The sequence below is a fragment of the Antechinus flavipes genome, chromosome 1 (genome assembly GCF_016432865.1).
Source record: "Antechinus flavipes isolate AdamAnt ecotype Samford, QLD, Australia chromosome 1, AdamAnt_v2, whole genome shotgun sequence".
In the NCBI taxonomy this organism is placed as follows: domain Eukaryota; kingdom Metazoa; phylum Chordata; class Mammalia; order Dasyuromorphia; family Dasyuridae; genus Antechinus; species Antechinus flavipes.
In genome coordinates this window covers 166183730-166209311 of record NC_067398.1, presented here as the reverse complement: position 1 = coordinate 166209311, position 25582 = coordinate 166183730, and the positions used below count along the sequence as shown (strand labels likewise).

The 25582-nt window shown below is 34.1% G+C and overlaps 1 protein-coding gene across 3 annotated transcripts in view; it reads right to left on the bottom strand.

Annotated features, from left to right (window-relative positions):
- The window catches only part of RASGRF2 (Ras protein specific guanine nucleotide releasing factor 2), a 305151-nt gene that overhangs the window by 141472 nt on the left and 138097 nt on the right, over positions 1-25582 (bottom strand). For all 3 annotated transcript variants that reach the window (XM_051992842.1, XM_051992826.1, XM_051992833.1), the window contains exons 8-12: positions 24314-24423; positions 23137-23255; positions 13235-13395; positions 12118-12184; positions 11341-11477 (exon numbers count right to left, since the gene is read on the bottom strand). In XM_051992842.1, coding sequence (XP_051848802.1) covers positions 11341-11477; positions 12118-12184; positions 13235-13395; positions 23137-23255; positions 24314-24423 — 594 coding nt within the window. The remainder of the gene's footprint in view (positions 1-11340; positions 11478-12117; positions 12185-13234; positions 13396-23136; positions 23256-24313; positions 24424-25582) is intronic.

The following is a 25582-nucleotide window of genomic DNA, read 5'->3' as shown; positions in this document are numbered from 1 at the left end:
AAAAAGGGGGAAAGGATCAACATGTGCAAAAAATGTTTATAGCAGCCCTTTTTTATAGTGACAGAAAACTGGAAACTGAATGGATGCCCATCAATTAGAAAATGGCTGAATAAGTTATGGTATATGAATGTTATGGAATATTATTGTTCTAGAAGAAATGAGGAGCAGGATGATTTCAGAGAGGCCTGGAGAGACTTAAATGAACTGATGCTAAGTGAAATGAGTAGAATCAAGAAAACATTATACACAGCAACAAGAAGATTATATGATAATCAACTGTGATGAATTTAGCTCTTCTCAACAATGAGGTAATTCAGGACAATTCCAATAGACTTGTGATGGAGAGAACCATCTACATCCAGTGTTGTGTCCTGCTTTCTATAGCCCTCCCAAATTGGGGTGATAAAACATACCATGCTTTCTAGAGCCTCCACACCAGGGTGATTAAAATATCCTACTTTCTAGAGCCCCAAGTTGAGGTGACAAAATGTACTGTGCTTTCTAGAGCCCCCATGTTGGGGTGATTAAAATATACTGTCCTAGTGGAGAAGTGATAAGGAGGGACTCCTGAGGATGGTGGGAAAATGAAGTCCCCTTTCAATGGCTTTCCCCGTTTTATACCCTCACACACTTATGTAATAAAAACACTGGGCATGTACCAAGTATACACTGTACATGTGGGACCACATAAACAACTTGCTATTGTACGTAGTTTGCCACCTGGTATCACACTGCTTTAATCATAATACAGATTGTCACCACCCTCTGAGCCCTTAGGGGAGCTGGGGAGCTGAACCAGATATGGTCAGCAGGTTCCTTCTAGAATGAAGGATCTTATACCTCACCCAGAGTTTCCCCATTGACTGTTACCCTCTACAATCCAGGCAGAGTATGGGGCCTGAGTATGGATCACAACATAGTATTTTCACCATTTTTGTTGGTGTTGTGTTTGCTTGTTTTTTTTCTTTCTTTTTTTCCCCCTTTTGATCTGATTTTTCTTGTGCAGCATGATAAATGTGGAAATATTTTTAAAGCATTGCACATTTTAATCTATATTGGATTGCTTATTATCTAAGGGAAGAGGGGAAGAAGGAAGAAAAATTCAGAACACAATGTTTTGCAAGGGTGAATATTGAAAACTATCTTTGCATGTATTTTGAAAAATAAAAAGCTATCATATAATAAAAAAAACTATTTGCTTATAAATGAGGGGGAAAACCAATACGTATAACCAAATTCCCAATCCACTAGGCCACTGGAGTGAAAATTGGTAAAATTTCTGATGTCTTTTAAAGAGGTTTTCCTTTATACTCTTATGGTTAATATAGAAATTGTTCTCAGCTCTGATTGACTTCAAACTGCCTTAGTTCATACAAATCTTCCTATGTATTTATACATTCTTCACAGTCTTATATAACAGTACTTCATTACAATGGTATAGTACAATTTATTTAGTCAGTCTTTAATAATAGCAACTCACTTTGTTTTTTGGCTATTAAAATATTTTTGCCATTATAATAAATATTTTTGGTCACATGGAACCTTTCCCTCTGTCTTTGAAGGGTATATGTCTAGAAGTAAAACTGTAAGATTCAATGACTTTTTTTGAGTAATGTCAAACTGGTTGCCCAAGTAATTGGAAAAGTTCTTAGATCCACTAGCTTTTTAAGGTGTAACTGTCTTTTCATGCCATTTCTTATGTTCAGCATTTTCATCTTTGGAAATCTAATAGAAACCTAAGTTATTTCAATTTGCATTTTTTAAAAAGAATTTGGAGCTTAAAGCTATAGGCAGTTTGCATTTGAATTTCTTCCTATGAAAATTGCTTGTGTATATCCTTTAACCACTTACCTTATGGGAAAAAGCTCTTGCTATATATTTGTAGCAAGCAATTTCCCAGATATATAAGATCCTAGTCAGACATAATTCATGGGAAGTTTTTTTTTCTATTTGGAATTTTCTTATTCCAGTTGCACTAATTTTATTGCAAAAGCATTTTAGTTTCAAGCAATCAGAATTGTCTATTGTGTATTTAGTAATCATCACTATGCTTTATTTGGTATTCTTCCCCTTGGCAAAGCTGTGAAAATAACTATTTGCAATCTCTTCGGATTTTTCTCAAGTATCTACCATTATTTTAAATATTTCTTTTGCAAAACAAAACAAAACAAAAAATGGGGAAAGTATCTGGCAACCACAAACCTCATATACAATAGGTTTCTGGGGTGAAGGTTAGGAATATACTTTCACATAACAAGCAAATCTGTGTCTAACCCCATGTTTTATCATTAATATATTACAGTTTGCTTTCTCCCCTAGTAAACAGGTCATCAATTTATAGATTGTATGAGCACTTTCTCCTAGATTCAGAATTTGAAAGAAATATCCACTATCTCTGATTTTCTATTCATTCCTTAATTCCCCCCGGGATTATTGAGAAAAGTTATTAAAATTTTCCAGGTCTACTTCGTTAACCACAAAGAAAAGGGAAAGAGAGAAACTCTGAAAAAAAAAAAAAAAAAGCAACTCCTGGCATAAACAACCAAAGAGAAGGATATGTAGAAGGTGTTATATATGTACGTATACTTGCATTATGCATACATATTTTACATGTTCATATAAATTGTTATCCACAGAATCTACAAGTTTCTCCATTCAATGATCCCTTAAAAATTCAAAACTACTCAATGTGTTTCCCTTACAATTAAAATTTCTGAAAGACTAAATTTCATGGAACAATTAAAATTGTGCTTGAAAACAATGAACTACTTAATATTTTAGTAACCAACTCACTCAAGTATCATACATTAACAATAACCATGTAGGAACCTTTTAAAAGAAAAGACATTGATTTAAAAATTCTTTTTGAAGTTCCAGTTTAGTGTATGAACTCCTTTATAAGCTTTAAATATTTTAAATTACCTGAATCTCACTGTCTGAAACTACAATTTTTTAGAAGCTAAAATTGCATGAATGATTAATTATACCTTCAAGTACTATTTAAGGGCATAATTAACCATTGATATCACCAACATAACATGTAAGTAGTTAACAATTCCCAAACAACTTTTTCTCTATCAACTATTTATAGGTATTTAATTTAGCCATTAAAAAAAAAAAAAAAAAAAAAAACCATTGCATTTATTACATGTTCCAATGTTTACCCAGGATCACTATCATGCTTAAAGGCTTATGGCTCAAGTTTCTTTATAATTACAGGTTTTAACTAAAAAGACAGAAATTCACCTCTAAGCCTCCCTACTTTTGTGGAAGTGTCACAAATATGCATGGCATTTGGCCAACCGGAAAGTTAAAAAACTTCCCTCAAATCGTCAGTGAAGGTTCTGGTATAACAAAGAAAAGGGAAACAAACAAAAATATCCCATAATTGATTTTCTTTCCAATTCCTCTCCTTGAAAGACCAGGAAATAAAGGTTTTGTCCATTTTAAGTGTTTGAGTGAAATCTTAAACATATTTCTCTTTACTATTTTATCTTATCCTGTCCAGAAATACTTAAATTCTGACTATATTTTGAAGCCAGAGCTATATAGAAAATGAACTGGCCATGGCACCACAAATACTAAATTACTGGGACGTTACAATCAATTAAATATTCTACCTAGCTAGCTCTAAAGAAAACAATTGAATTTAATCAATTTTTACCATTTAATTGATTCTATGGAAGTCCAGTCATTATAAAGAAAAACTAAGAAATAAATTATTTTAAATGCCCTATTCATCAATAATTAGTAATCAGCCTCACCTATTTGCCATCCCAATTATAGATAAGTAGGGGATTTTTAGGTGGTGCAATGGTTAGAGATCTGGACCTAGAATCTGGAAGACCAGAGTTCATATCTGACCTCAGACACTAGCTATGTGACCTTGGACAAGTCACTTTATCTCTATTTGCCTTAATCTACAGGGGGAAATGGCAAACTACTCCAGAATCTTTACTAAGAAAACTCCATAAACAGTACTGACATGCAATGATCCATGGAGTTACTAAAAAGTTGTATGTTACTGAACAATTGAACAATTAGACACAAAAAACTATAGGTAGGATCATGCATAGTTCCAACCTTGATGAATTTATAATGGAACTGGAGATAATAAAAACAACAATATAATTATAGCCATAATTTACAATAATCAATAAATGTATATTAAGTGCTTATAGTATGCAAAGCACTATGCTAAGAGGCAAAAAGGAGGCAAAGGACAGTCCTTTCTCTCAAGGAGTTAACAATTTAATAAAAAAAATGTAAACATATATACAGAAGACAAGATTACATATATATGTATGTATACATATAGATTTATATATATACATATGTGTGTGTATTTATATATGTATATCTATATATACCTTGCTTTGTATCTATTATTTAGATCAGGGGTCCTCAAACTTTTTAAATAGGGGGCCAGTTCACTGTCCCTCAGACTGTTGGAGGGCCGGACTATAGTAAAAACAAAAATTTTATTTTGTGGGCCTTTAAATAAAGAAACTTCATAGCCTGGGTGAGGGGGATAATCTTCCTCAGCTGCCACATCTGGCCCACGGGCCGTAGTTTGAGGACTCCTGAAATAATGATATGATCATTATTTTTACAGATAGATAGATATGAAATGGCTTCTCTTATATTAATAACCAGTTATTATTAGAGAAAGCCAGGATTTCTTTTTCCTTTCCTATTTCCTAATTTTCTACTAGGTAAAAACTGCATATGAAGAATAGGACTGATAACAAGATTGGATTAACATTTTTCCCAATCTTGTTCAACACCTAACTGGGAACTCTCATTGGGTTCTACTCAGACTTAGGTAGGAGGTAGATCCTTTATCTAGACTGCCCCCACTGGGGGTGGTCTGGGAGTAAGAATGACATAATCAAAGTCATATCCCCTAGCCCCTCATTAGTATAGATCCATTTCTCATTATGATAGTCATTCTTCTCATTAATTGTTAACCAGCGTTGATTACCACCTTTCTGGAACACTCACTCTTCCAAGGACATATAAGCATTAAGATGCCACCATGATCTATTTTTGGTTCACAAGAGATGGCCAAATGACCATCCTTTAATTATTCACTAGTTATAATTAATAAAATATTTAATTACCCAGAAATTATGTCCCTCAAACTTTTTATTCATTACAATATCTATCTATATGATAGATAGAAGATAATTAACAGAGGGAAAGCATTAGAATTAGAAATGGTTAGGAAAAGTTTCCAGTAAAAGTTGGGATTTCAGCTGGGACTTAAAGGAAATCAGGGAAGTCATCAGGTAGAATGGAGAAAAGAAGCCAGAGAAAATGACCGGAGCTGACAGATGGAGTGTCTCTCTAAGATCTGCTAGGTGGTATCTTTAGATTAAAGAGTATGTTTTGGGGAATAAGATGTGAAAAGACTGGAAAAGTAGGACAGGACTAGGTTATGAAGAGCTTTGAATGCTAGAGGTTTTTGTATTTTATTCTGGAGATGGCAGGGAGCTACTAGAGTTTATTAAAGGGGTTGGTGGGGGGCAACATGGTAGAACCTTCCTTTAGCAAAATCAGTTTGGGAGCTAAATGGAGAATTGGAGTAGGGAAATACTCAAGGCAAGTGAACCCACCAATTCTCATTGGAGTAGTCCAGGTTTCAGGCAATGATGACTGTTAGGGTGAGAGCTTGAGAGAGTGAAATGATGGAGCTTGCCCTCTACTATATTAGGGAGGGGGCAGGGAAAAAAAGGAAGTGGTTCGGGGAAAAGATTGAAGTTGAGTTCAGTTGAAGATATGTTAGAATGTCTGGAAGGCTACTCATGATATAAGATCGAGGTCAACAAAACGTTTGGGGCAGGAAGGTACATCTGAGCATCATCTGGGAGATGATGAAGTCACTAAGTGAAAGGCTATAGAGAAAGAAAAGAGCCCAGAATCAAACCTTGAGGCACCTGATTATAAGGCATGATCTAGATAAGGATCCATCAAAAGAGATTGAAAAGGAAGAGTTTGATGGGTAGGAGAAAACCAGGAGAATTTAGTGTCCTCAAAAAACCAAAAAGAAGTGAATACAAGGCAGAAAGAGTAATCAACAAGGGTGTAAAAGGGAATGAACATTGAGAAAAGACATCATATTTGGCACCATTTTGATTTTGGCTCATTAATAACTTAGGAGAGAGCAGAATTGGTGAGGTAAGATTGGAAGCTGAATTGAAAAGTGTAAAGGACAGGAACTTTGGAGAAATATACTTAAGGCTTAGTATTATTGATTTAAACAAGGTATTAACTCAGTGGCATTGATAAGACAATGGTTATCTAGTTTAACATGGGAGTTCCTTCAGTTCAGTATGATTGATTTAATCTTACAATAAATAATGGTTTCTTAGTGATATAATGATTGGTTTATACTCAATATACTGTAACGATATAATTGTAATATTACATATAAACTGGGGACAAACTCAGCCAGAAGCAGACTTCAAGACAGAGACCTTCACATTAGCTCTCCTGCTTCCTCCACTGAAACCAAGACCCATTATGAAGGCCCTCCAGAAAGCTAGCCTGGGCCTCAGGCAAGGAGACAGACTGTGAAAGAGCCAATAAAGACTTTTGGATTTTATCCCTGACTATTCTCGTGGTGATTATTTTGCTGAAAACAAGGCTGGTCCTAAGACCTCTAGAAAGCTAACCAGAACACTACAGAAAAGGATTAAAAAGAAAGTGAGAGAAAGAGTCGAAGTACTATTTGTAAATGGTCTTTATCTATAAAAGTCAGAAGAAAAAAGGATGATGATTAATAGAAAAGGAAGAATCAAGTATTAGAGATCCCCTGAACTTGTCCTATTCAGTTAACATATTTTTCAGATGCTCTGGATGCAGAGTATTAATGAGGCTCTCAATAAAGATGAACCCTATCCCAACTCCAAGTTGACATAATTTGTTGTTTCTACCCCAAGCTAGACTTCTCAAATGTCCTTAGGAGTGAAGACAAGCATCAGTATGTAGTAGATGGGAAACTACTTATGAAACTGGGACCCTTGTCTTCATAGTTTTAACACTGCCCAAGGGAAAAGAATGTGGCTTTTGCTGTCTTAATTATTCATCATTTCTCTTCCTTTGTCACTCCTGTTTAGGTGAAGATCTTTATTTCTCCTCCTCCTCTCTTTGTCACAATTTTATAAATTTTCAAACTTCTGTTTGAATTGTGAATTCTTTGCCCTGGTCTAGGGGCATGCATATTCATTTCTTTTGCAATTAATCTAGTTGCAAAGTAATATCTTATAGACTTGTGATACTATATTTAGTTAACATTAGTAAGAGTTTTATCAGAATGGGGAGATATGAGAATATTTGTAGTCAGTAGGAAATGTGCATACAGAGATTAAAAATATTGGAAAAGTGGGGATGATAGGGGATGCAATCTGTTGGAGGTTACAGATAGATAGTGTTGGAATCCTTACAAACTGCTAACTAATTAGAGTTGATCTAATCTTACAAGAAGATTTTGGCCAGAACCTGAAACAAGGTACTAAGTAGAAATAATTAGTACAATGCTTGTGTTTACACCTTTGTGTTCACACCTCCCTTAAAGCTCTTTGGGCCAGAGAGCACTATGGGAGAAAACCCATAATCCCATTCTCTCAGAAGATTCACATATAAGGCGAGAGAGCTATTCCAGAATACATTTTTTCCACTTGGCTGGCTGGTCGCAGAGAAGAGTTCAGCTGGACTGGAGAGGAGCAACTCTGGTGTAGACAGAGAGCACTTTGCAGAATTATGCCAGAAGGCCTCTCTCCGAGGCAAGGCAGAATATATTCCACTTGGCTGGCTGGTGGCAGACGAAGAGTTTTCAAAGGATAAAGCTACGAGTGAGAGTTCAGTGGACAACCAGATTCATCTTCATCTCACACCACTGTGGTAGGTGGCTGGGCTCCTGCACACCCCCCACTGAGACCAAGCTGGTCTGAAAGACTCACCAGAAAGCTAGCTGAGCTCCAAGAGAAGGAAACAAGAGATTCATTCCATCTCTGTGCTGGTTGGAGGCTGAAGAAAGCAGAGGCAGAGGCTAACGGACAGAACCTTTGGATTTGGAGATATTCGGAGGGCCCTAAACTAAACCGGCTGTGTTTTGAGAAGAACAAGAACTCCAACATTTGAACTCATAACAGATAAGGTCACTTTATTTCATGAGAAGGGTAAAGGAAGAGAGTGGCAGAAAGTATCTGAGTGATAAGAGATGAGGAAGAAGGGAGAAGAAGAAGCTTATGGTGAATGGCTTGAATGGCATTTTTTTTTTTTAATAAAATATGAGGTAAGGTTCTCAACTAAGAAAGTAGGAGAATTACCTTAATACTCTTAAATAGAAGCCATTCTTCTGGGAACCCAACCTACTAATACCAATACAAATCAAACAAGTAAATCTGGGGATGTTTTATCAGTTACATATACCACATATAGTTTCTTCCTATTTCTTGGTATTTTTTGGTAGAGTGACTCCCAAATATTATAGAAGTGCTTTGAGACATAAACTTCCCTCTGGGGATTGTCCAGATTAATGTCTCAAAACTTTTAGTGTACTGTCTCATTGGTATTTTCTTTCATAAAAGTATCTTTTCTTTGATATTTATGATTTATTCTTTGACCTATCAATTTTTAAGAATTATTATTTCATATCTCTTTTAGTTTGAATCTTTTCTTTACAAGTCCTTTATAATTATAATTACTATAGTATTGTGATCAACAAAAGATGTTTTTAGTATTTCTGCTTTTTTTGCATTTCTTGTAAGGTTTTTATGTCTTAACACATGTTAACATTTTTGTAAAAGTGGCATATAGAGTTTAAGATATATTCCATTCTATTGCTTTTCAATAACAGGCATCATATATCTTTTCTAAAAGTCCTATTCAGGACTTTAAATTCTTTCTTCTTTATTATTTGTTTGCTTTGTCTACATCTAGGAAGTATTCATTGAGACATCCCACTATCATAGTTTTGTTGTCTGTTTCTTCCTATAATTCACTTAAACTTAAATGTCATGCCATTCAATATATTTACCTTAAGTATTAAATATTAAGTGTTGACATTATTCCATCAATTTTACCTTTGACATATACTGACTGTACAAGCTTAAACAAGTTTCTTAACCTTACAGTTTCCTACCCAACTCTTTGTTGTGTAGAATAGTGGTGGGCAAATTATGACCTTCAGCAAGCTGTTTTTGTTTGATCCTCATATTTTTAAACATAAAAAATTTATTTACTAATTAAAAAAACCAGTCAGCTTCTTGGAAATGTAAAAACAGATAAGGGGCTAAATGTGGTCCACAGGCACTAGTGTGCCACCCCTGCTAGACAATTTCAGAGCAAGTGTTGACCTCCATTGAGAGTGGAAGTTCTCTATACCCATAAAATCCAGTTCTTATCTCAATTATATCATCATCTATGCTGACTTTAGGCATCGCTTTTTAACTAATTAAGTACTCTTTAGTTTTGTTTTTGACTTTTTAAAGATCAGGATTGATACTCTTGTTTTCCTAATTCCCCTAAAATAAAATTCTATTTCAACTCCTTGTTCTAATTGTGTGTACCTTTATATTTCAAGCATAGTTGAATTCTGCTTTCCAATCTATCTACTACTCTTCTTCTTTTTTAAGGTTGATTTCATCCCATTTACATTCATAGTTATTATTATTAATTGTGAAATTTCTTCCTTCCCATCTTCTCATAATTTTCCCTCTCTTTTTATCTTACAGACAATGATGTTTCAGCTTGTTTTGGCGAACAGATTTATTAGTTGTATCTTTCAGGTAATTTAACTCTTGAAAAACAGCTGATAGAAGTTCACGCTATTTGGTCATGCCAGAGTCCCTACTCCATGTCTCCTCCTAGAATAATTCCCTTCTCCTGTTCTGAAATGCATCTTCCAAAAGGCCCTTCCTCAGCACCATTACTATCGACCAGGCACATTCAGAGCAGTCAGAGAATGTGCTCAGCTTAGGTTCTAATATCTTTTCCATTTCATGATTATAAACACTTGGTTCTGCTTAGATAGAATGATCCTATTAATTTATAATTTGTTACAATATGAATTGTATTTGTAATCTACATGTTCTCATTCTACCACTCTCAGTCTGCTATCTTAATAATTAGGCAGCATGATTATAAAGATAATAAGAGGAGTAATGAACTACTTGATAGTAAGCTTCATGAATATAAAGATGGTGTCTTATCTAAACATTTTACCTTCCCATGCTTAGCTCAGTATAATCAGTATACCGTAGGTACTTGGGAAATGTTTGCTGAATGAGCAAATGAAATGAATGGATAAGAGATCAAACCAAAAGGGCAATAGAACTTTGAGAAGCTAAGTTTTGATTTCCTTTTTCTAATCCTAAAAAAACTGGCTTCACTGCTAGCCATTTACCTTATTACTTAAGCTTTTAAGAAAAGGAACCACCTTAGAATTAATATAGCAGTATACATTTTCACCACCTACCTAATAACTTCTACTAACAAAACAACAAAATATCTAGGAGACTCAGTACATTTTGCTTTTTATTTAAACTTTTTTTGTATGTCTTTGAACTGTTCCTACAATGTTAAACAGTATTAATACTTTCTCTTTTATGAGACAACAGTGTTAATATCATTGTTACAGCCTAGAAATAAATATTTTAATATTTAAACAATATTTTTGAAAATATTCTCCCAACATTAGATTCTCATGCCATGTTTCTGGAGCTTAACTTAATCAATTAACTTAACCAATATCTCAAGAGAATCCAGCCTCCTTAATGAATAAAAACTAGCTATGCTGTGAAATTACTGCATTTCTCTATGTCGGGGCCAAGATAACCAGATAGTCTACATCAATTACATCAGAGATGAAAGAATCTTTTCTGCTTTCCTTCTCCACTTAATAATGAACATGCAAGCTTTTTCTTAGATGACAAATCCCGAACCACTAATTAAGCTTCACAGAAGTAGCTTTCTACAACAGATAAGCTTTAAGGCACTTTTGTCATAATGTGATTGTGGCTTCTCATCCCAAATTCACAATTTCTGACTGTAATTTTATCACAATTGATCAACTGTATTTAATAAAATGACTATATTTTCATTTCATGTAAATAAACAAGGACCAATATGCAATGATGCATTTTAAGTAAATTTTTTTCTTTCAAAAGATACCATTGTATTTATAATACAAAAAAAGTATGATGAGTATCCAGAAGTATGAATCAATCAATAAATATTTATTAAGTACCTACTATGTTTCAGGTACTATTCCAACTGTTAATACAAAAAGAATCAAAAAAACAGTTCCAAATGTGAGAAAAGCACCTGACTCACCTGACTTATATCACTTGTCCAGGCAGCTTTTTCTTGGCGAGAAGGCGCTAACAAGACAACTGTGAAAGGAGCAGAATCTGGAGGTTCCACCACAATCTTAAAATCCAAGTGTCCAAATACTTGCCCAGAACCTTTTGCTTAATACAGAGAAGAAACATGTTATCAGGTACAGAAACCGTAACATTCCCTTGTCAGTACAACTCTTTAGAAATTTGAATATGTTTTTACACTTATGATTACATTTATTTTCACACATCTCTCTGTAAAGTGTAAGAATTACTGTTCCCATTAAACAGATAAGGCACCTGAGTCCTAGGGAAGATGAATGAATATATTGAGCAAGGTTTCAAAGCAGGTGTGGGTCATGGCTAATTTTCCTGATATTATGGCCTAATGCTTTACCCTACTCAAAAACGGTACAATTGTCATATGCCAATTCAGTTTCTTTTTCCTTTCAGCTGTCAAAAAAAATGACCTCATTTGCCACAGAGGAAAAATATAGTATAATATAAACTCAATAATAGTTCTAAAAGATGCACAAGTAACAGTTAAATAATATTCCCATAAAATAAAAAAAGGAAAAAAATTCGTTTCTCTCTTTCGCATTTTCAAACTACATATCTTCAGGAAAAGGAAGAAAAAAAAGTATTATTTGTACTCCACATTCTTAGAACTCATAAGATGGATATCATTTCAGTGATGGAATATAAACAGTTACACTATTTTAAAAGTCTCCAGCTTGAGCTGAAACTCAGTAAAAGCAGCAGACTGACTTACAATCATCTTCACTTGCATCAGGCTCCTCAATCAAGGTGCATTCTATGAGAGAGAGAACACCGCCTGTCTGTAGAAACAAATCACTCTTAGTCAGAGGGTTCTAGCAGTTAGAAATCTATGTTTTAAAATTTCTATTATTTCAGATCTCAAGTGAGATCTTCTCAAGTGAGAGAAGATAAAATGTTTCAAATCTATGCCATAATCAACATATTTTTTTAAAAAAAGATACCAACCTTGAAGAGATACTTTTCTATTCTTCTCCCCTTTTCCCTTTCCCATTCACCCAACTCTTCTCCCTTCCACACTGTATACATAATTTTTAGTGAAAGAAAATGGACATGTTTTAACTAGTATAGGAAACACTTCTTATCCCACCCCTCAAATAACATCAACTTTGCTTGCTCAACAAATCCTTGAATTTTTGCCTTAAGCACTGAAAAGGTGATGTAATTTGCCCAAGATTACAGAAACCTGAGTAAAGTGCTACACTTGGGATCCAGGTCTTCCTGACTAAGAGATAGCCCTTTCCGTTGGCTAAGTCCCTCCTTTTACACACAAACAAGGTAAATGTTTGCAAAGTATGCTTCAGTGCACTGAGAAGTACCCTGATAGCAGCTTCAAAGAGGCCACAACTCATCAGTGGGGTGACTCATCAATGAGATACAATTCACAAATGATAGTCCAGGGAATGGAAAAAAATCACGTCTATTTTGCTTTAGATAGTTCCCCTCTTGTTTGCAGAGATAATGTAAGGCACATACTAATTGAACATTTAGCAAATTTCTACCTCACTAAATTAGATGACCCTCCAAGCATCTGAGAAAGTTTTATTATGGCTCAAAAACCATCAACTAATAATAATTTTTGATGGAAAGCCTATGAATTTAATCCCACTTTTTTTTTTAGCAAAACACTTTAAAATGAATTTCCATTATTTTGAATCCAAGTAACAAAAAGGCAAAATATATTGCTGTTAATCATTATTTCATAACTTCTACTTGAGTAAGAATTCTTGCTGAAATAATTCTGAATGCTAGAAAGCTATTTTGTCATTTAAAAAACCTGATTTCTTATAGGAATGTAGGTTGTATATGGGTTAGTTATATAAAAACAGTACCTTGAGTAGGTGCAGTTTTCCTCCTGAGCTTCTTGTACAAATTAAAAAGTGTTTTGTAAATAAGAAGCATTGTCTTTCTCCTTCTTTTTTCAAAGACAATGAGCCCAGGCGAACTTTACTAAGTTTCCCCCTCTCAACTGAAGGGACTTGAATGAGAGAACCTGGTGATTACAAAAGTGAAGAAAAATACACAGCAATTAGAAATCTGTTTAGCAAGTGACTCTTCTTTCAGTGGCAAGAAATACCAGGGGCCTATTTCATTTTAAAGACACAAAAGGTTTATGTTTTTAACTCATTAATGCCAGGAAAATCTGAACAAGCAAATTTCTAGAAACTACAATGGATGAAAAATAAATCCCATTAATTCTGAATGCCAACAGATCACAGTTTTTAAAATGTTTATATTAAATCATTTTTAAAATGTAATTTATTCTACATTAGCCCAAAGAAAGTCTAAACTTAAGATTTTGAAGATGAGAGTCAAATAGCAGCAGGTTCCAAACACTTCTCTTTTAATTTGAGGGATTTGATGTTGAATGTGTTTAGATTTGTAAATCTAATAATAAAGTGGAAGTGAATAAGAAGAATTTACTTCACTGAAGTAATTAATACATTGAGTATAGGTCACCAAAATATTGATGAGATTTAGTTTTTATTTTTAAAAAAAGACAATTTATTAAAAAGACAATTTATGCATCTCTTGAGCATCTTAAAAATACAAGTATTATATTTGGTGTTTGTGTGTATAAGCATAATCCAATGAAAGTATTTTTGTAAGAATTTTTAAAGCCTGCTTTATCTTGTTTACATTTAAAATAGAGATATATTGGTGTGATAAAAGTCCTTCCTCCTTCTAGCACCAAAACAAAAAAAAAATCATTTTTGTATCACTTCCTAAAACCTAGACTATATCAGCTTCACCCAAAGCTTCACTACAAAAGTTTCTCTCAGACAAAACTACTTTTGTGCCAAAGTGAAGTACTAGGAAGAAAGCTGATACAACAATTGGAATAATTTTCACTATTTCCAGACTCCTTTGCCCTTACACAAAATAATGAAAATTCTAAGTTTGAATTCAAAGCTAAAGCAGAAAGATAATTCTGAAGGTTCTGTATATTTCCTGTGGCTTAAATTTCTAAACTCTGCAAGGTGACCTGATATTTAAAAAAAAAAAATTGTTTAATTCATGACCTACACTGAATAAAAAGCCTTCATCGAGGAGCTCTTATAACTTTCTTATTTATTGATTGATTTTTATCATTAGAAATGCCCACAAATATAAAACATTGAAACCACATTCAGAAAGCTTTTGTGTTAATAGCAAGACCAGCAATTTCTTTTTTTTTTCTTTCTTAAAGCAATATATGGATTGTGGAAAATAATAGGGCCCCCCTGCAAATTCCTCTCTCTAAATCTCATCCCTCATCCTACTCCACCCCCAATCCATTTAGGATGGGTCGGGGGTGGGTGTCCTAGAAAAATACACGAGTCTGTGGGTGGGTTTGAAAAAAGGAAAGGAGGCTGCTTGACAGATGAAGTGGGAGGATATTCTAGGCATAAGTAACAGCAGGGAAAGGGCTTTGGGGGTGGATGTGGGAGTGGGAGAATGGAACAAAAGGGCCCAGGAGGTTTGACTGAAGTGAAGGGAGTGGGCAGTGAGTAAAGTGAGAGGGGCAATGTGGGTAGAAGCAAACTGATGGAGGGCCTTGAAAGTTAGAATGACTAATATGAAGTTGAAGAAGAAAATAAAAGGGAGTGGAGGTTTCCATAAGTGGAGATAAGAGGAAGGGAAGGAAAATGGTCAAATTTGTAAACAAAAAATCAAAGGAAGCAAAGGAACAATTTAACTGAAGGAAAGAAAACTGGAATCAAAATGGCCAGTGAGGAGTTTATACTAGATCAGGTAAGATGAATGTTGTTGTTGGGGAAGAAAAAAATCAAAAGCAGGATAAGTGACATTCCGGCTAAAGAAAGTCATCAAAAGGAAAGTCGGAAGAGAATATTCATGGGAATCATAGGAAATAACAGTTTCCAAAAGAGACCTTGAAACTTGCTCGAAGAAAGGGAATAAAATGGAAGAAGACATCTTACGTTAATTTTAAACTGGAAGATGACAGAAAAGTGAAGGGTAGAACAAAGTATATGGGACTGACCAAGGAACTTCTATAATTCTCTAAGCCAATTAAATCTGAAGAAGAATATATGCATGCATATAAGAATTATGTATATTATATGTATACATACTCAGGTATATATACACAAATATATGTGTATACACATATACATACGTGTGTGTGTGTGTTTTTAAAAGTGGTTATCCAGCTTTAATTTGAAGAAGTGAAAGAGAACTTATTTCTTCCCCCACAGCAATTATCTGGTTCTAATCTAAATTTATCCCTCTGTAACTTCTCCTTGGTGCTCATAATTCTGCACTAATAGGGCCAAAACAAGTATAATTCATTGTCTTCCATATAACAGCCCTTCTAATATTTGAAGATAGCTATCAGTTCTCCTCTAAATCTTCTGTAAACTAAACATACTCATTTTCTCTGGCTAGTCCTTCATAATAATAAATTGATGGTCTTTTACTATCCAATGTCCTCATCTGGATACTTTTCATCTTATCAAGATGTAGTGATCCAGCACTGCATATTATGGAATGACTAGCACAGACTACATCTGCAATGGCACATCACTCAAAAACATTACTTCCCTCGTGTGAATCCTTTCCCTCTCAGTGCAATTTAAGGATATATTAGATTTTTTCAATTACCATACCACAATGTTGTCTCATGTTGAGTTTGTACACTCCTAAAACCCTCAGGTTCGAATGTAATGTACTTTGTAAACCTTAAAGCACTATGTAAATATTACCAATTATTATTTTTAGACAAACAATCATATTTACTTACATCCCTCATCTTGTATCTCAGAAATTAGTTTTTTGAACTCAAGTGTCTTTCATTTATCCCCATTAAATTTCATGTTATTAGAATCAACCCAACAATCCAATTCAATTCAGTAATAATTTATTTAAGCTATGATATAGACACAAAATAAAAAGAAAAAATAACTCCCTACCATCAAAGACTACTTATATAATTATATAATAATTAGGAATGGCAATGCAAGATGAGGAGAGAGGGAGAGTTTTCCTGTGGAATGTCTTAACTGAAGAAGCTAAGGATTCTAAGAGGCTAAGGTGAGAAGAGAGTGCCTTTCTGGGCTAGAGTCTAATTGGGGAGGAGTTTAGACACAACTGAAGAGTGTACAGTTTTCCTAAAAGCAACAGGAAAGCACTGAAGATTTTTACTCATATGAGAGGGTCAAAGTTATAATTTATAAAGATTGTTTTGGTGACTAGGTAGAGGACAAATTGGAGAGGATGCAAAACTGAGAGTAAGGAGACTAAAGATTCCATTTGGATCCTGATTTAATTATCCTCCAAGCTCTCTGTCATCTATGGATTTTTATTTTTTATGTCTTCTGATGCAGCTAGTTGACACAGTGGATAGGAGTCAAATCAACCTTAGATACTTAACTAGCTGTATGATCCAAGGTAAGTCACATAAGCTCTGCCTTAGTTTCCTTAACTGTAAAATGGGAGTAGTAATAGCTACTTCCCAATAGTAAAACCCTACTTCTCAGGGTTACTGTGAGTATAAAACTCAATATGTATAAGGCGCAGTACATGACTATGACAGATATTTAATAAATGATTGTTTCCTTCCTTGCTTCTCTAAAGTTGCTGATAAAAATGTCACAGCACAAGACCCAACAGAGACACCTACCTAGAGCACTGCACTAAGGATCACCTTTCAAGTTGGCATCAACTCATTAGCTATTACTCTTTGGATCTGGCCAATCAACAGTTATTCTCATCTAGCCTTCATGACTACATCTTGTCCACAAGACTAAGAAAGTAATTAACCAATGCTTTGCTAAAAATTTAGGCAAAATGTACAGCCATGTAGTGTAATGTTCAAGCTAGCTTTCTGGACGATCTCGGGACCAGCCCGAGTCCTTGGTCTTAGTAAAGGAGGCAGGACAGCCACCACTAGACTAGTCAAAGATAGAATGTTTTCCTTCCAGTCCTTCTTAGTCCTTATTGTAATTACATCATTACAGCATACTGATTGTGTGTGAATTTAGAGAACCATTATATCACCATACTAAGTGCTAAGTATATATGTGAACTAGAGAACCATTATTTTATCAATTCACTGAGTTAACACCTTGTTTCAATATCTTCTCCAGAGTTTAGGCTCTCTACAATGTAGCATTGTTCTGGTCTACTAATTTAGTAACTCTTTCAAAAGAAAAATGGTGTTAGTCTGGCATAGATTGCTTTTGATGAAGTCGACACTGGCTCTCTGGCATCATGGCTTCTTTTTCTAGATTTTCACTAACCATGCTTTTTATAAGTTATTCTAGAATTTTGCCAGGAATCATAATCGAGCTCATTGGCCTATAATTTTCAGAAACCACTGGTATCTGTCTTTAAAAAATTATCAGGATTATAACTGTTCTACTTCAACTCTGTGTACTCCATGGTTTTTCAAAAATCAATGGCAAAAAATCAACTATTACATCTGGCAGTTTTTTGTTACCCTATGATGTCTTTTATTTGAACTTGATGGTCTGAATTTATCCCAGTCAACTAAGTAATCTCTTAACATCTCTACTTATTTATCTTAGACCCTATTAGCTATTTTTTGTTTTTTTTTTCAGTCCAAAATAATCTTTCCAGACCAAAAGATCATTTTCCTTGGCAGAGAAAGGGAAATGAAATGAAGAGATGAGCAGTAATTTTTGACTTCTTTCTGTTATTTGTTATCATTATTTATCCCATCTATTCAAAGCAGCAGCTCCTACTTCTACTTTGATTTTCTCCTTTTCCCAAAAATAACTAAAATAACTTTTATTCCTCATCATAATAACAAAAGTTAGCATTCATATATTGATTTAATATGTACAAATAACTATAGCAGCTAAAATTTAGGTAGAACTTACTAGATATCAGAAACCCTGCTGAACACCTTATAATTATTATCGCATTTGATCCCCATAACAACCCTGGGAGATAGGTGCTATTATTATCCCCATTCTACAGATGAGGAAACTGAGGCAAACAATGACTTGCCCAAGTTCACAAAGCTAATAAGTATCTGAGGCTAGATTTGAACTCAAGTCTTCCTGACTTCAGATCTGATATTCTATTCACTGTAACTAACTGTCCAAACCCTGTTAAAATAAATACTTTCTATTTCCAAGAAGCTAAAACAAAAGGTATAACTGCATTTACTCAGGGATTTATATATATAGTCTTTTATTTCCCTGAAATAAATACTTCCCTGAAAAATGAATTTTTTTGGGTAAATGATTATCTTCGAAAACTCAAATTGCATCCAGCAAAGAAACTATTCTAATCATTGAGCATATTTTAGCTTTGACTACAAAAAACAAATGTCTGAATGAAAAGTGAAAAACTAAGTGATGACTCTGGGTGATTTGTCAGCAAAATGGAAGTAAACCACATGTTTGGAAATAACAGCTACTAAGTGAATTTCATTTTTCATCCAGATGTTTGATGTCATATTGATTCCAGCTGCATAGAACAGGCCCTTTTTGCCCAAGGACAGAAGCACATGAAGAAAGAGTTGAAGTGACTGACAAATATTTATGACTGCATTCTCTGACTTTGTATTTAGCCTTATCTGTTTAACCTAGACTGGTACTTTGTAAATGGCACCAACTCCCTTAGTTTACTTCACTGTAAAAGCACAAAAAGTCCCTAAGATTTTCAGACCATTTTTAGTGTTTGGATTATTATTGTCCAGACAGGGCTGAGTATGAGAGCAGCCATATTTATAGTTTTATTTTCTCATTTCAGATGAACAGAGGGAACAGGCAGCAGAAATTGGGTGAACCAAAGAGATTGATGTTTTCTGATATCCCTAATGACAAGATATATCCAATTGGCTTCAATATTAATCAATGAACTCTACAATTAGATTAATTTAGTGTGAGGATTTTCTATATTCCTTGAAGTCCTAAAACTATTACATAAGATTAGAAATAGTTTCTAGGACTGAATAAGAGACTCCCTTGTGGTTAAGAGATATAAATTAAATGCCTTATATTTAATCAGATGTTTTTCATTGAATCAAATATCCAAGCCACAGGAATATCATGATCACACTATCCTAGGAAGGTCAAAACCATTGAACTATCTATTAGACTGTTTTACAGTATAATCTGAAATGCCAAAGGTATTTCAGCGATAACTAAATGTCTTCATATGAAGTTCAATATGGAGCTCAATTCAACATAAGCATGAATGAGACACCCAATATATTGAAAGTGAACAAAATGAGACTTTGGGACTATTTTAAAAAAAACATATTTTTTGAACATCAGGAAATGTAACAATCTAAATGGAGGGACAGCATTAAGACTTGGGCAACCTGCTATGTATCATAGCAGAATATGATAAATGAAAAGAGGAGGTACAAAGTGCTATAAGAAAGTAGAAATGGGAGAGATCCAAATTAGCTGGAAGATTAGATGAAATGGTACTGTGACTAAGCCTTGACTTAATAGGCATTGGTGTTGAGGGGAGAGTCCATTAGCCTGTGAATGCAGACAGAAACAATGAGCTTCTAGCAGGGAACAGGGTACATTAAGAATAGTGTGCAATCCCAGTAGAAGAATGGGGTAAAAATAGTCAGGCTTTGGAAGGCACTGGATGCAAAGCTAAAAAAAAAATTAACTTATCTTGTAGATAATATGAAACCACCAAAAATTTATGATTAGGGGTAAAATGATCCTAAATAAACATTATTTTGACTTTGTCAAAATAATAAGGTCAAGAGAACATGAGAAGAAACCTTAGTACATTGGGTGAAACTCCTGTGAAAATTTTCTATAAAGACATGAACAAAAGTCATATAAAACACAAGGGTTGTGATCTATTTTCATTGTAGATTGTATGCAGTAAGTTTGGACAATCTGAATTAGGATGGTAGCAAACTGACTATATTGAAAACAATCTACAAAGCAGAAAATTGTATTTCTAGTACATTAAATTTATCACTTGGGATGAGTATTAACTTTTACTAGATGCTAAGTACCATTAATAGCAGTGATGGTAAATTAAATGATAATCTAGCATTCTGTTTTTTTCTTCAATATACAGTGTTCCCCCCAATTTTTTTTTGCTATGCCACATATTTATCTCAAGTACTTTTAACCTTTAAAAAACATTATATATATACCTATGAGGCTATACAATCTGGATTATATTTTTAGGGATAATCCTATATTTAACAGAAGATAAAGATATTTTCAAAGATTTACATATTTATTTTTTAAAGATTCCGTTATAATATTTTAATAATAAGATACATGGGGGTGGGAAAAAGGGGGAAGTTTGTTTTTTAAACAAAAAAAATCCATATATACTCTTTTCTTTTCCCTTCAGGATTGCTCTATTTTAAAATTATTCACATTTTTTAAAAAATGAAATATTAATCAAATAAATGACTAATAAGTTAAATGAATGGAAAGGGGGAATTGTATTTTAATTAGCATAGATCATTTCCAGAATTTAAACACACTTAATTGCTCTATACCTTTTTAGTGTATGTACATATATAACCATCAAAGGATGACCACATCAGAAATAGACTAGCTAGTTTCCCAAACCCCCAAATAAACTTCATTTTTATTAAAAAACAAATCAAAACAATCACTAGGCCTCTTATCCTGCTCCAAAGTGAGACCTGTTAAAATTCTGCCAGATGTTTGGAGAAAAAAGATGTGTAGTCTTTAATGGAGTATATTATATCTTTTAATATTTCAGTTACAACTTAGTAGCAGATATCTTTAAAGTCATAATGATTACTTAAGAAAGTGTTCATCAAGAAGATAACTGGATCAAAACAAGGTTACTAGTACCATTATTTTCACATTGTCATTGACCAGGCTACTATTCATTTTAAGTTTTTTTAACCGTTTATTAAACCATTCCTAAACATGCCACCAGAAACAAAACAAGAACACAAAGAAAATTTTATTGAAAGGCAAATCATTTTAAGAACACTTGTGATCTCTAAATACTATAATGACAGAAGCAGAATTATTAAGAACAAAGATGGGCCACACTTGCAGCTCACAGAATTGCATCAATATCATAAAGCTATTAATCAAAGAAGGCTGCTCTTCATGAAGAGATTTCTCTCAGACATAAAAAGAAGGCAACCTGTTCAACATATTTACCCTTCCAACATTTTCCTTTACAATAACATTTTCAAAGTGAGACAGAAAATCTGTGTGGCAAGAATATGATAAATGTTTATAAAAATATTTTAATAACAATACTTTTTTCATGCAAGTCCTTCTAAAACCAATTTGATTCTGAAAAAAAATAAATAAATAAATTAACTCCAGAAGCTTCTTTGTCTTTTTCTCAAGTTTTTTTTGGTACTTCAGATCAATGTTCATCATTATTTCCAATGACCACTGAGACATAATAGCATTCATAAGTACATGTATGACAAGGCCACATAAATTCATTATAAGGCCAATAAGAGGCAAAAAAAAACCCCTCCATTATAAGGCCAAAGTAAATTAAATCTACTAAAGTCACTTTATATTCCATTATATTTAAATAATGTTAGAGAGCATGAAGTCAGTATGAGAAAGCAAATTTTTACACAAAGAATTTTTCCAAGTTTTCTTAATATAATTTGAGTTTTCTGCCCTTGTTTACACAGAAAACAGAATGGCATGCGTTAAATTTTCCCACTAATGTGCACAGTGTAATTGATGTATCTCATTAGATAAGGTAAAGACACAGTGATAATAATTCCTTTTACTAAGAGCATTTTGGCAAAACAGTTTTTATACCAATTTCCTTAAACATATTAGCCACATCATTAGTAGAATTCCTTCCATTGAGTTACTTCTGATGCAAGGATTATACCTCTGGCCAATTTATGAACGCTGTATTTATACCTCTCAAATATAGTGGTAAAGGATCCTACAGCTTCTAGGACATTCCCAGCAGAATCCCTAAACTCCCCAAAGCATCTTTTAGGGACCACTGAGGATACCATCCACATTTATATTTTATGAGCTGAAGAGCAGTTATGAATAGGGACTAGCAACATAATGGTTCTTCTCCACAACCTTTGGCACAAAATACACCATTTCTTTCTCCCTTTGCTCTTCTTGGTCCGCAGCTTCATTTACCAGCAGGTGCCCCCAAAAACATATGGCACAAACAGGAAGGCAGTGTTAAATTTACCATTACCCAAGAGCTGCCAACACTTGTTCCAGCTGATGTCAGCCATGACATGTCATTTCACCTGGCAGCCAAAGTTACCAAGTGGAATCAAATTATATTGTGTGGGGCCGTTCCTGAAGTGCTGATGAAAAATGGAAACAACAGGCAGCTGTTTTCGCTCCGCACATTTTCTCCACTGCTTTGTGAGAGAGCTTTGAGTAGTTCGAGTTTCTCTTGTGTCTTTGCTTGGATGTCACCATCGCCTGACATTGCAACATCAAGTGGCCAGACAGACCTGTTTTCCGTGGAGCTGTAGATAATATCTGGTCCATTGAGGATGATAGTCCAGTCAGAATGCAATTTACTGGCCCATTCATGCTTTACTATTATTGTGTTGCTGTTTTTCATGGCCCCTGAAAAGAAATAGCACAAGGGTGGGCCTCAGCCATAGCCCAAAACCCACCTGCTAAAGGGGGACAACTTGTTATACATTACTTGTCCTAGGTGAACAGCATCGGCTTTATACCGTTAGGTGTTTCCCCAAATGCCCTGTTTCTGGAGCTGCCAAGTATAATGTTATAGTTGTGTCTACCACGACTATGCAAAGGCTTACCTTGTCGAATAAAAGTCTGGCTGGTGTCTAACAATATATCACAGCCTTCCACTATCATTCTTTCTATGGCAAGGTTTTTCCGGATGTTCTCAGTATCACTCACTTCATCATGCATAATCCTGTCAGATACAATATAAACAAAAATGTTTCATTGTTGCATTTTCTACCAATAAGTCAAAAAAGGAAAGGAAAAAATATAGCCAGCCTTCCCTGTTTTGAACCTCTGAAAAACTTAGGATGGGCTGGTACCAATCTGATCTTAGAGATTGTAAATACCAAAAGCCCAAACAAAACAAGGCTGTGATTAATTATTTCAAGTAATAAATGGGATCAATGAATATAATGAAAATATTTTTACAAATATTTCATAAAAATAATGTTATTTTTACAGGAATTCTCCTGGTAGCACAGAAGACACCATTACTTGGAATGCAAAAGAAGCTTATGAGCTTTAAAACCACATACACTAAAACACCACAGATACTAATAAGTGACCAAGAAATGAAAAGTAAGAAGAATCTGCACTCAAGAGGATTTTACCACACAAATAATGTATTTTAGCAGTACATCCCTGAATTCTTATGGAATGTGGCATCATATATTATAGCAGATTATGTGTTTGAAGAATACAATAAATACAACTAAACTGTAATAGGAACAGTTCCAAGGTCATCCCCAAAAATGCCTCAAATCTCAATCATGAAAAATTCACATCACAATTTTTTATTTCAATGAAGAATACCATTACTAATGTTTTTCTTTGTGTACAATTAATGTTAATAAGAAGGCAATTTATGTATCTCTTGAACATCTTAAAAACATAAGTATTATATTTAGTGTATGTGTATAAACATAATCCAATGAAAGTATTTTTATTAAATACATCTTTATTAAATAAGTGATTAGTGAATTGTTGGTAATATCCATAGGTAATTAGATGGGGAAATGAACTAACAGACAAAATATACAAAGAGAGGTACATATTATATCCCAAATCTCCTTCATTATATTCCCAACTTGGATATGTAGCTATATTAGGCTTCCATATAAGAAGATACTATACAAAGTTACCCCTATCAATTCCCAAATCTATAATGTGGAAGCTTTCTATGTAAACAACACCGTTTACCTGACTATTCTGCCAAGTCAGATCCTAGGGGCAAAGTTTCCAACATACCTTGAGAGTTCTTCTAGTTTTGATTTTGCAAATTCCAGACTCTTCCTTTCCACATGTTCATGAGGAGTATGAGCAAGCAGTTCATGGAGTGTTATAATATACCGGGGTATCTTCAAACAAAGAATAATGTTAGCACTAGTTAAGGGAACTAATATCAGGGTATTTCATTTTCTATACTTTTGAATTCAGTTCTTTGTCAATTCTCTATAGCTAACAATAAAACATTTCCTTAAAAAATGCTTTAAAAATCACAGTGCTTCAATCCTCATATTCTTAGCATTTCACAAAGAATATACAGGAAGCCAATCTTAAATGAAAAAGGCAATGTGGTAGATAGAATAATTGATAGCTTCTTTTAAAGTATTTCTTTGAAGAAGAAAAGAAGGACTTCCAAAAATTTTTTCCAGTGAAATTGATATGGCTATCATTAAATCATGGCAACATTGATAGGCTGTTAATCTGGGTGGATTTGTCTGCTTATACAATAAATAGCATTGGCAACTCAGCAACAGCTGGCTCTCAAGAAAAGGCCTTTAGCCTAACAGAATCTGATACCCTGACACCTCCATACACATAGTCTAACTCTCAGCATAAAAGGGTACCCAGCTTTCACAACTTAATAACCAAAGCAGTCACTTTACCAACTTAACAATAATATCCTATGGCATCTATAGAATGTTTAAGGTTTATAAAAACTTAATATACAGTATCTCAATTTGATCTTCACAACAGCCCTACAAGATAGATAATAGAAATGTCATAATTCCCATTTTACAGATAAGGAAAATGAAATTTACAGAAGTTAAGTGACTTGCCTATAAAGCTAATAAGTACTGAAGGTAGTAGGGCCAGCTAGGTGGTATAATGGATAGAGCACTGGGCTTGGAATCAGAAAAACTCCTCTTCATGAATTCAAATCTGTCTTTAAACAAATTTGCTAGCTTATAACCTTGGGCTTATGATTTTTTCTCTACTCTCCAAAAATTTGCCTTAGTTTCCTCATTTGTAAAGTGAGTTGGAGAAGGAAATGGCAAACCACTACAGTAACTTTGCATACAAAACCCCCAAATGGAATCAGAGTTGGATGCTACTGGAATACTATAACAATAATGCTGAAGGTAGTACATGAACCTAGGACTTCAAGTCCAATGTGGAACCTATACCACACTTCAAAATTACAGAAGCCAGAACAGCTGAGCTAATTGACAATAGTTCCACATATTCATACTTATTCTGTTCTAGAGAAAAGTATGTTTTTTAAAAAAAGTT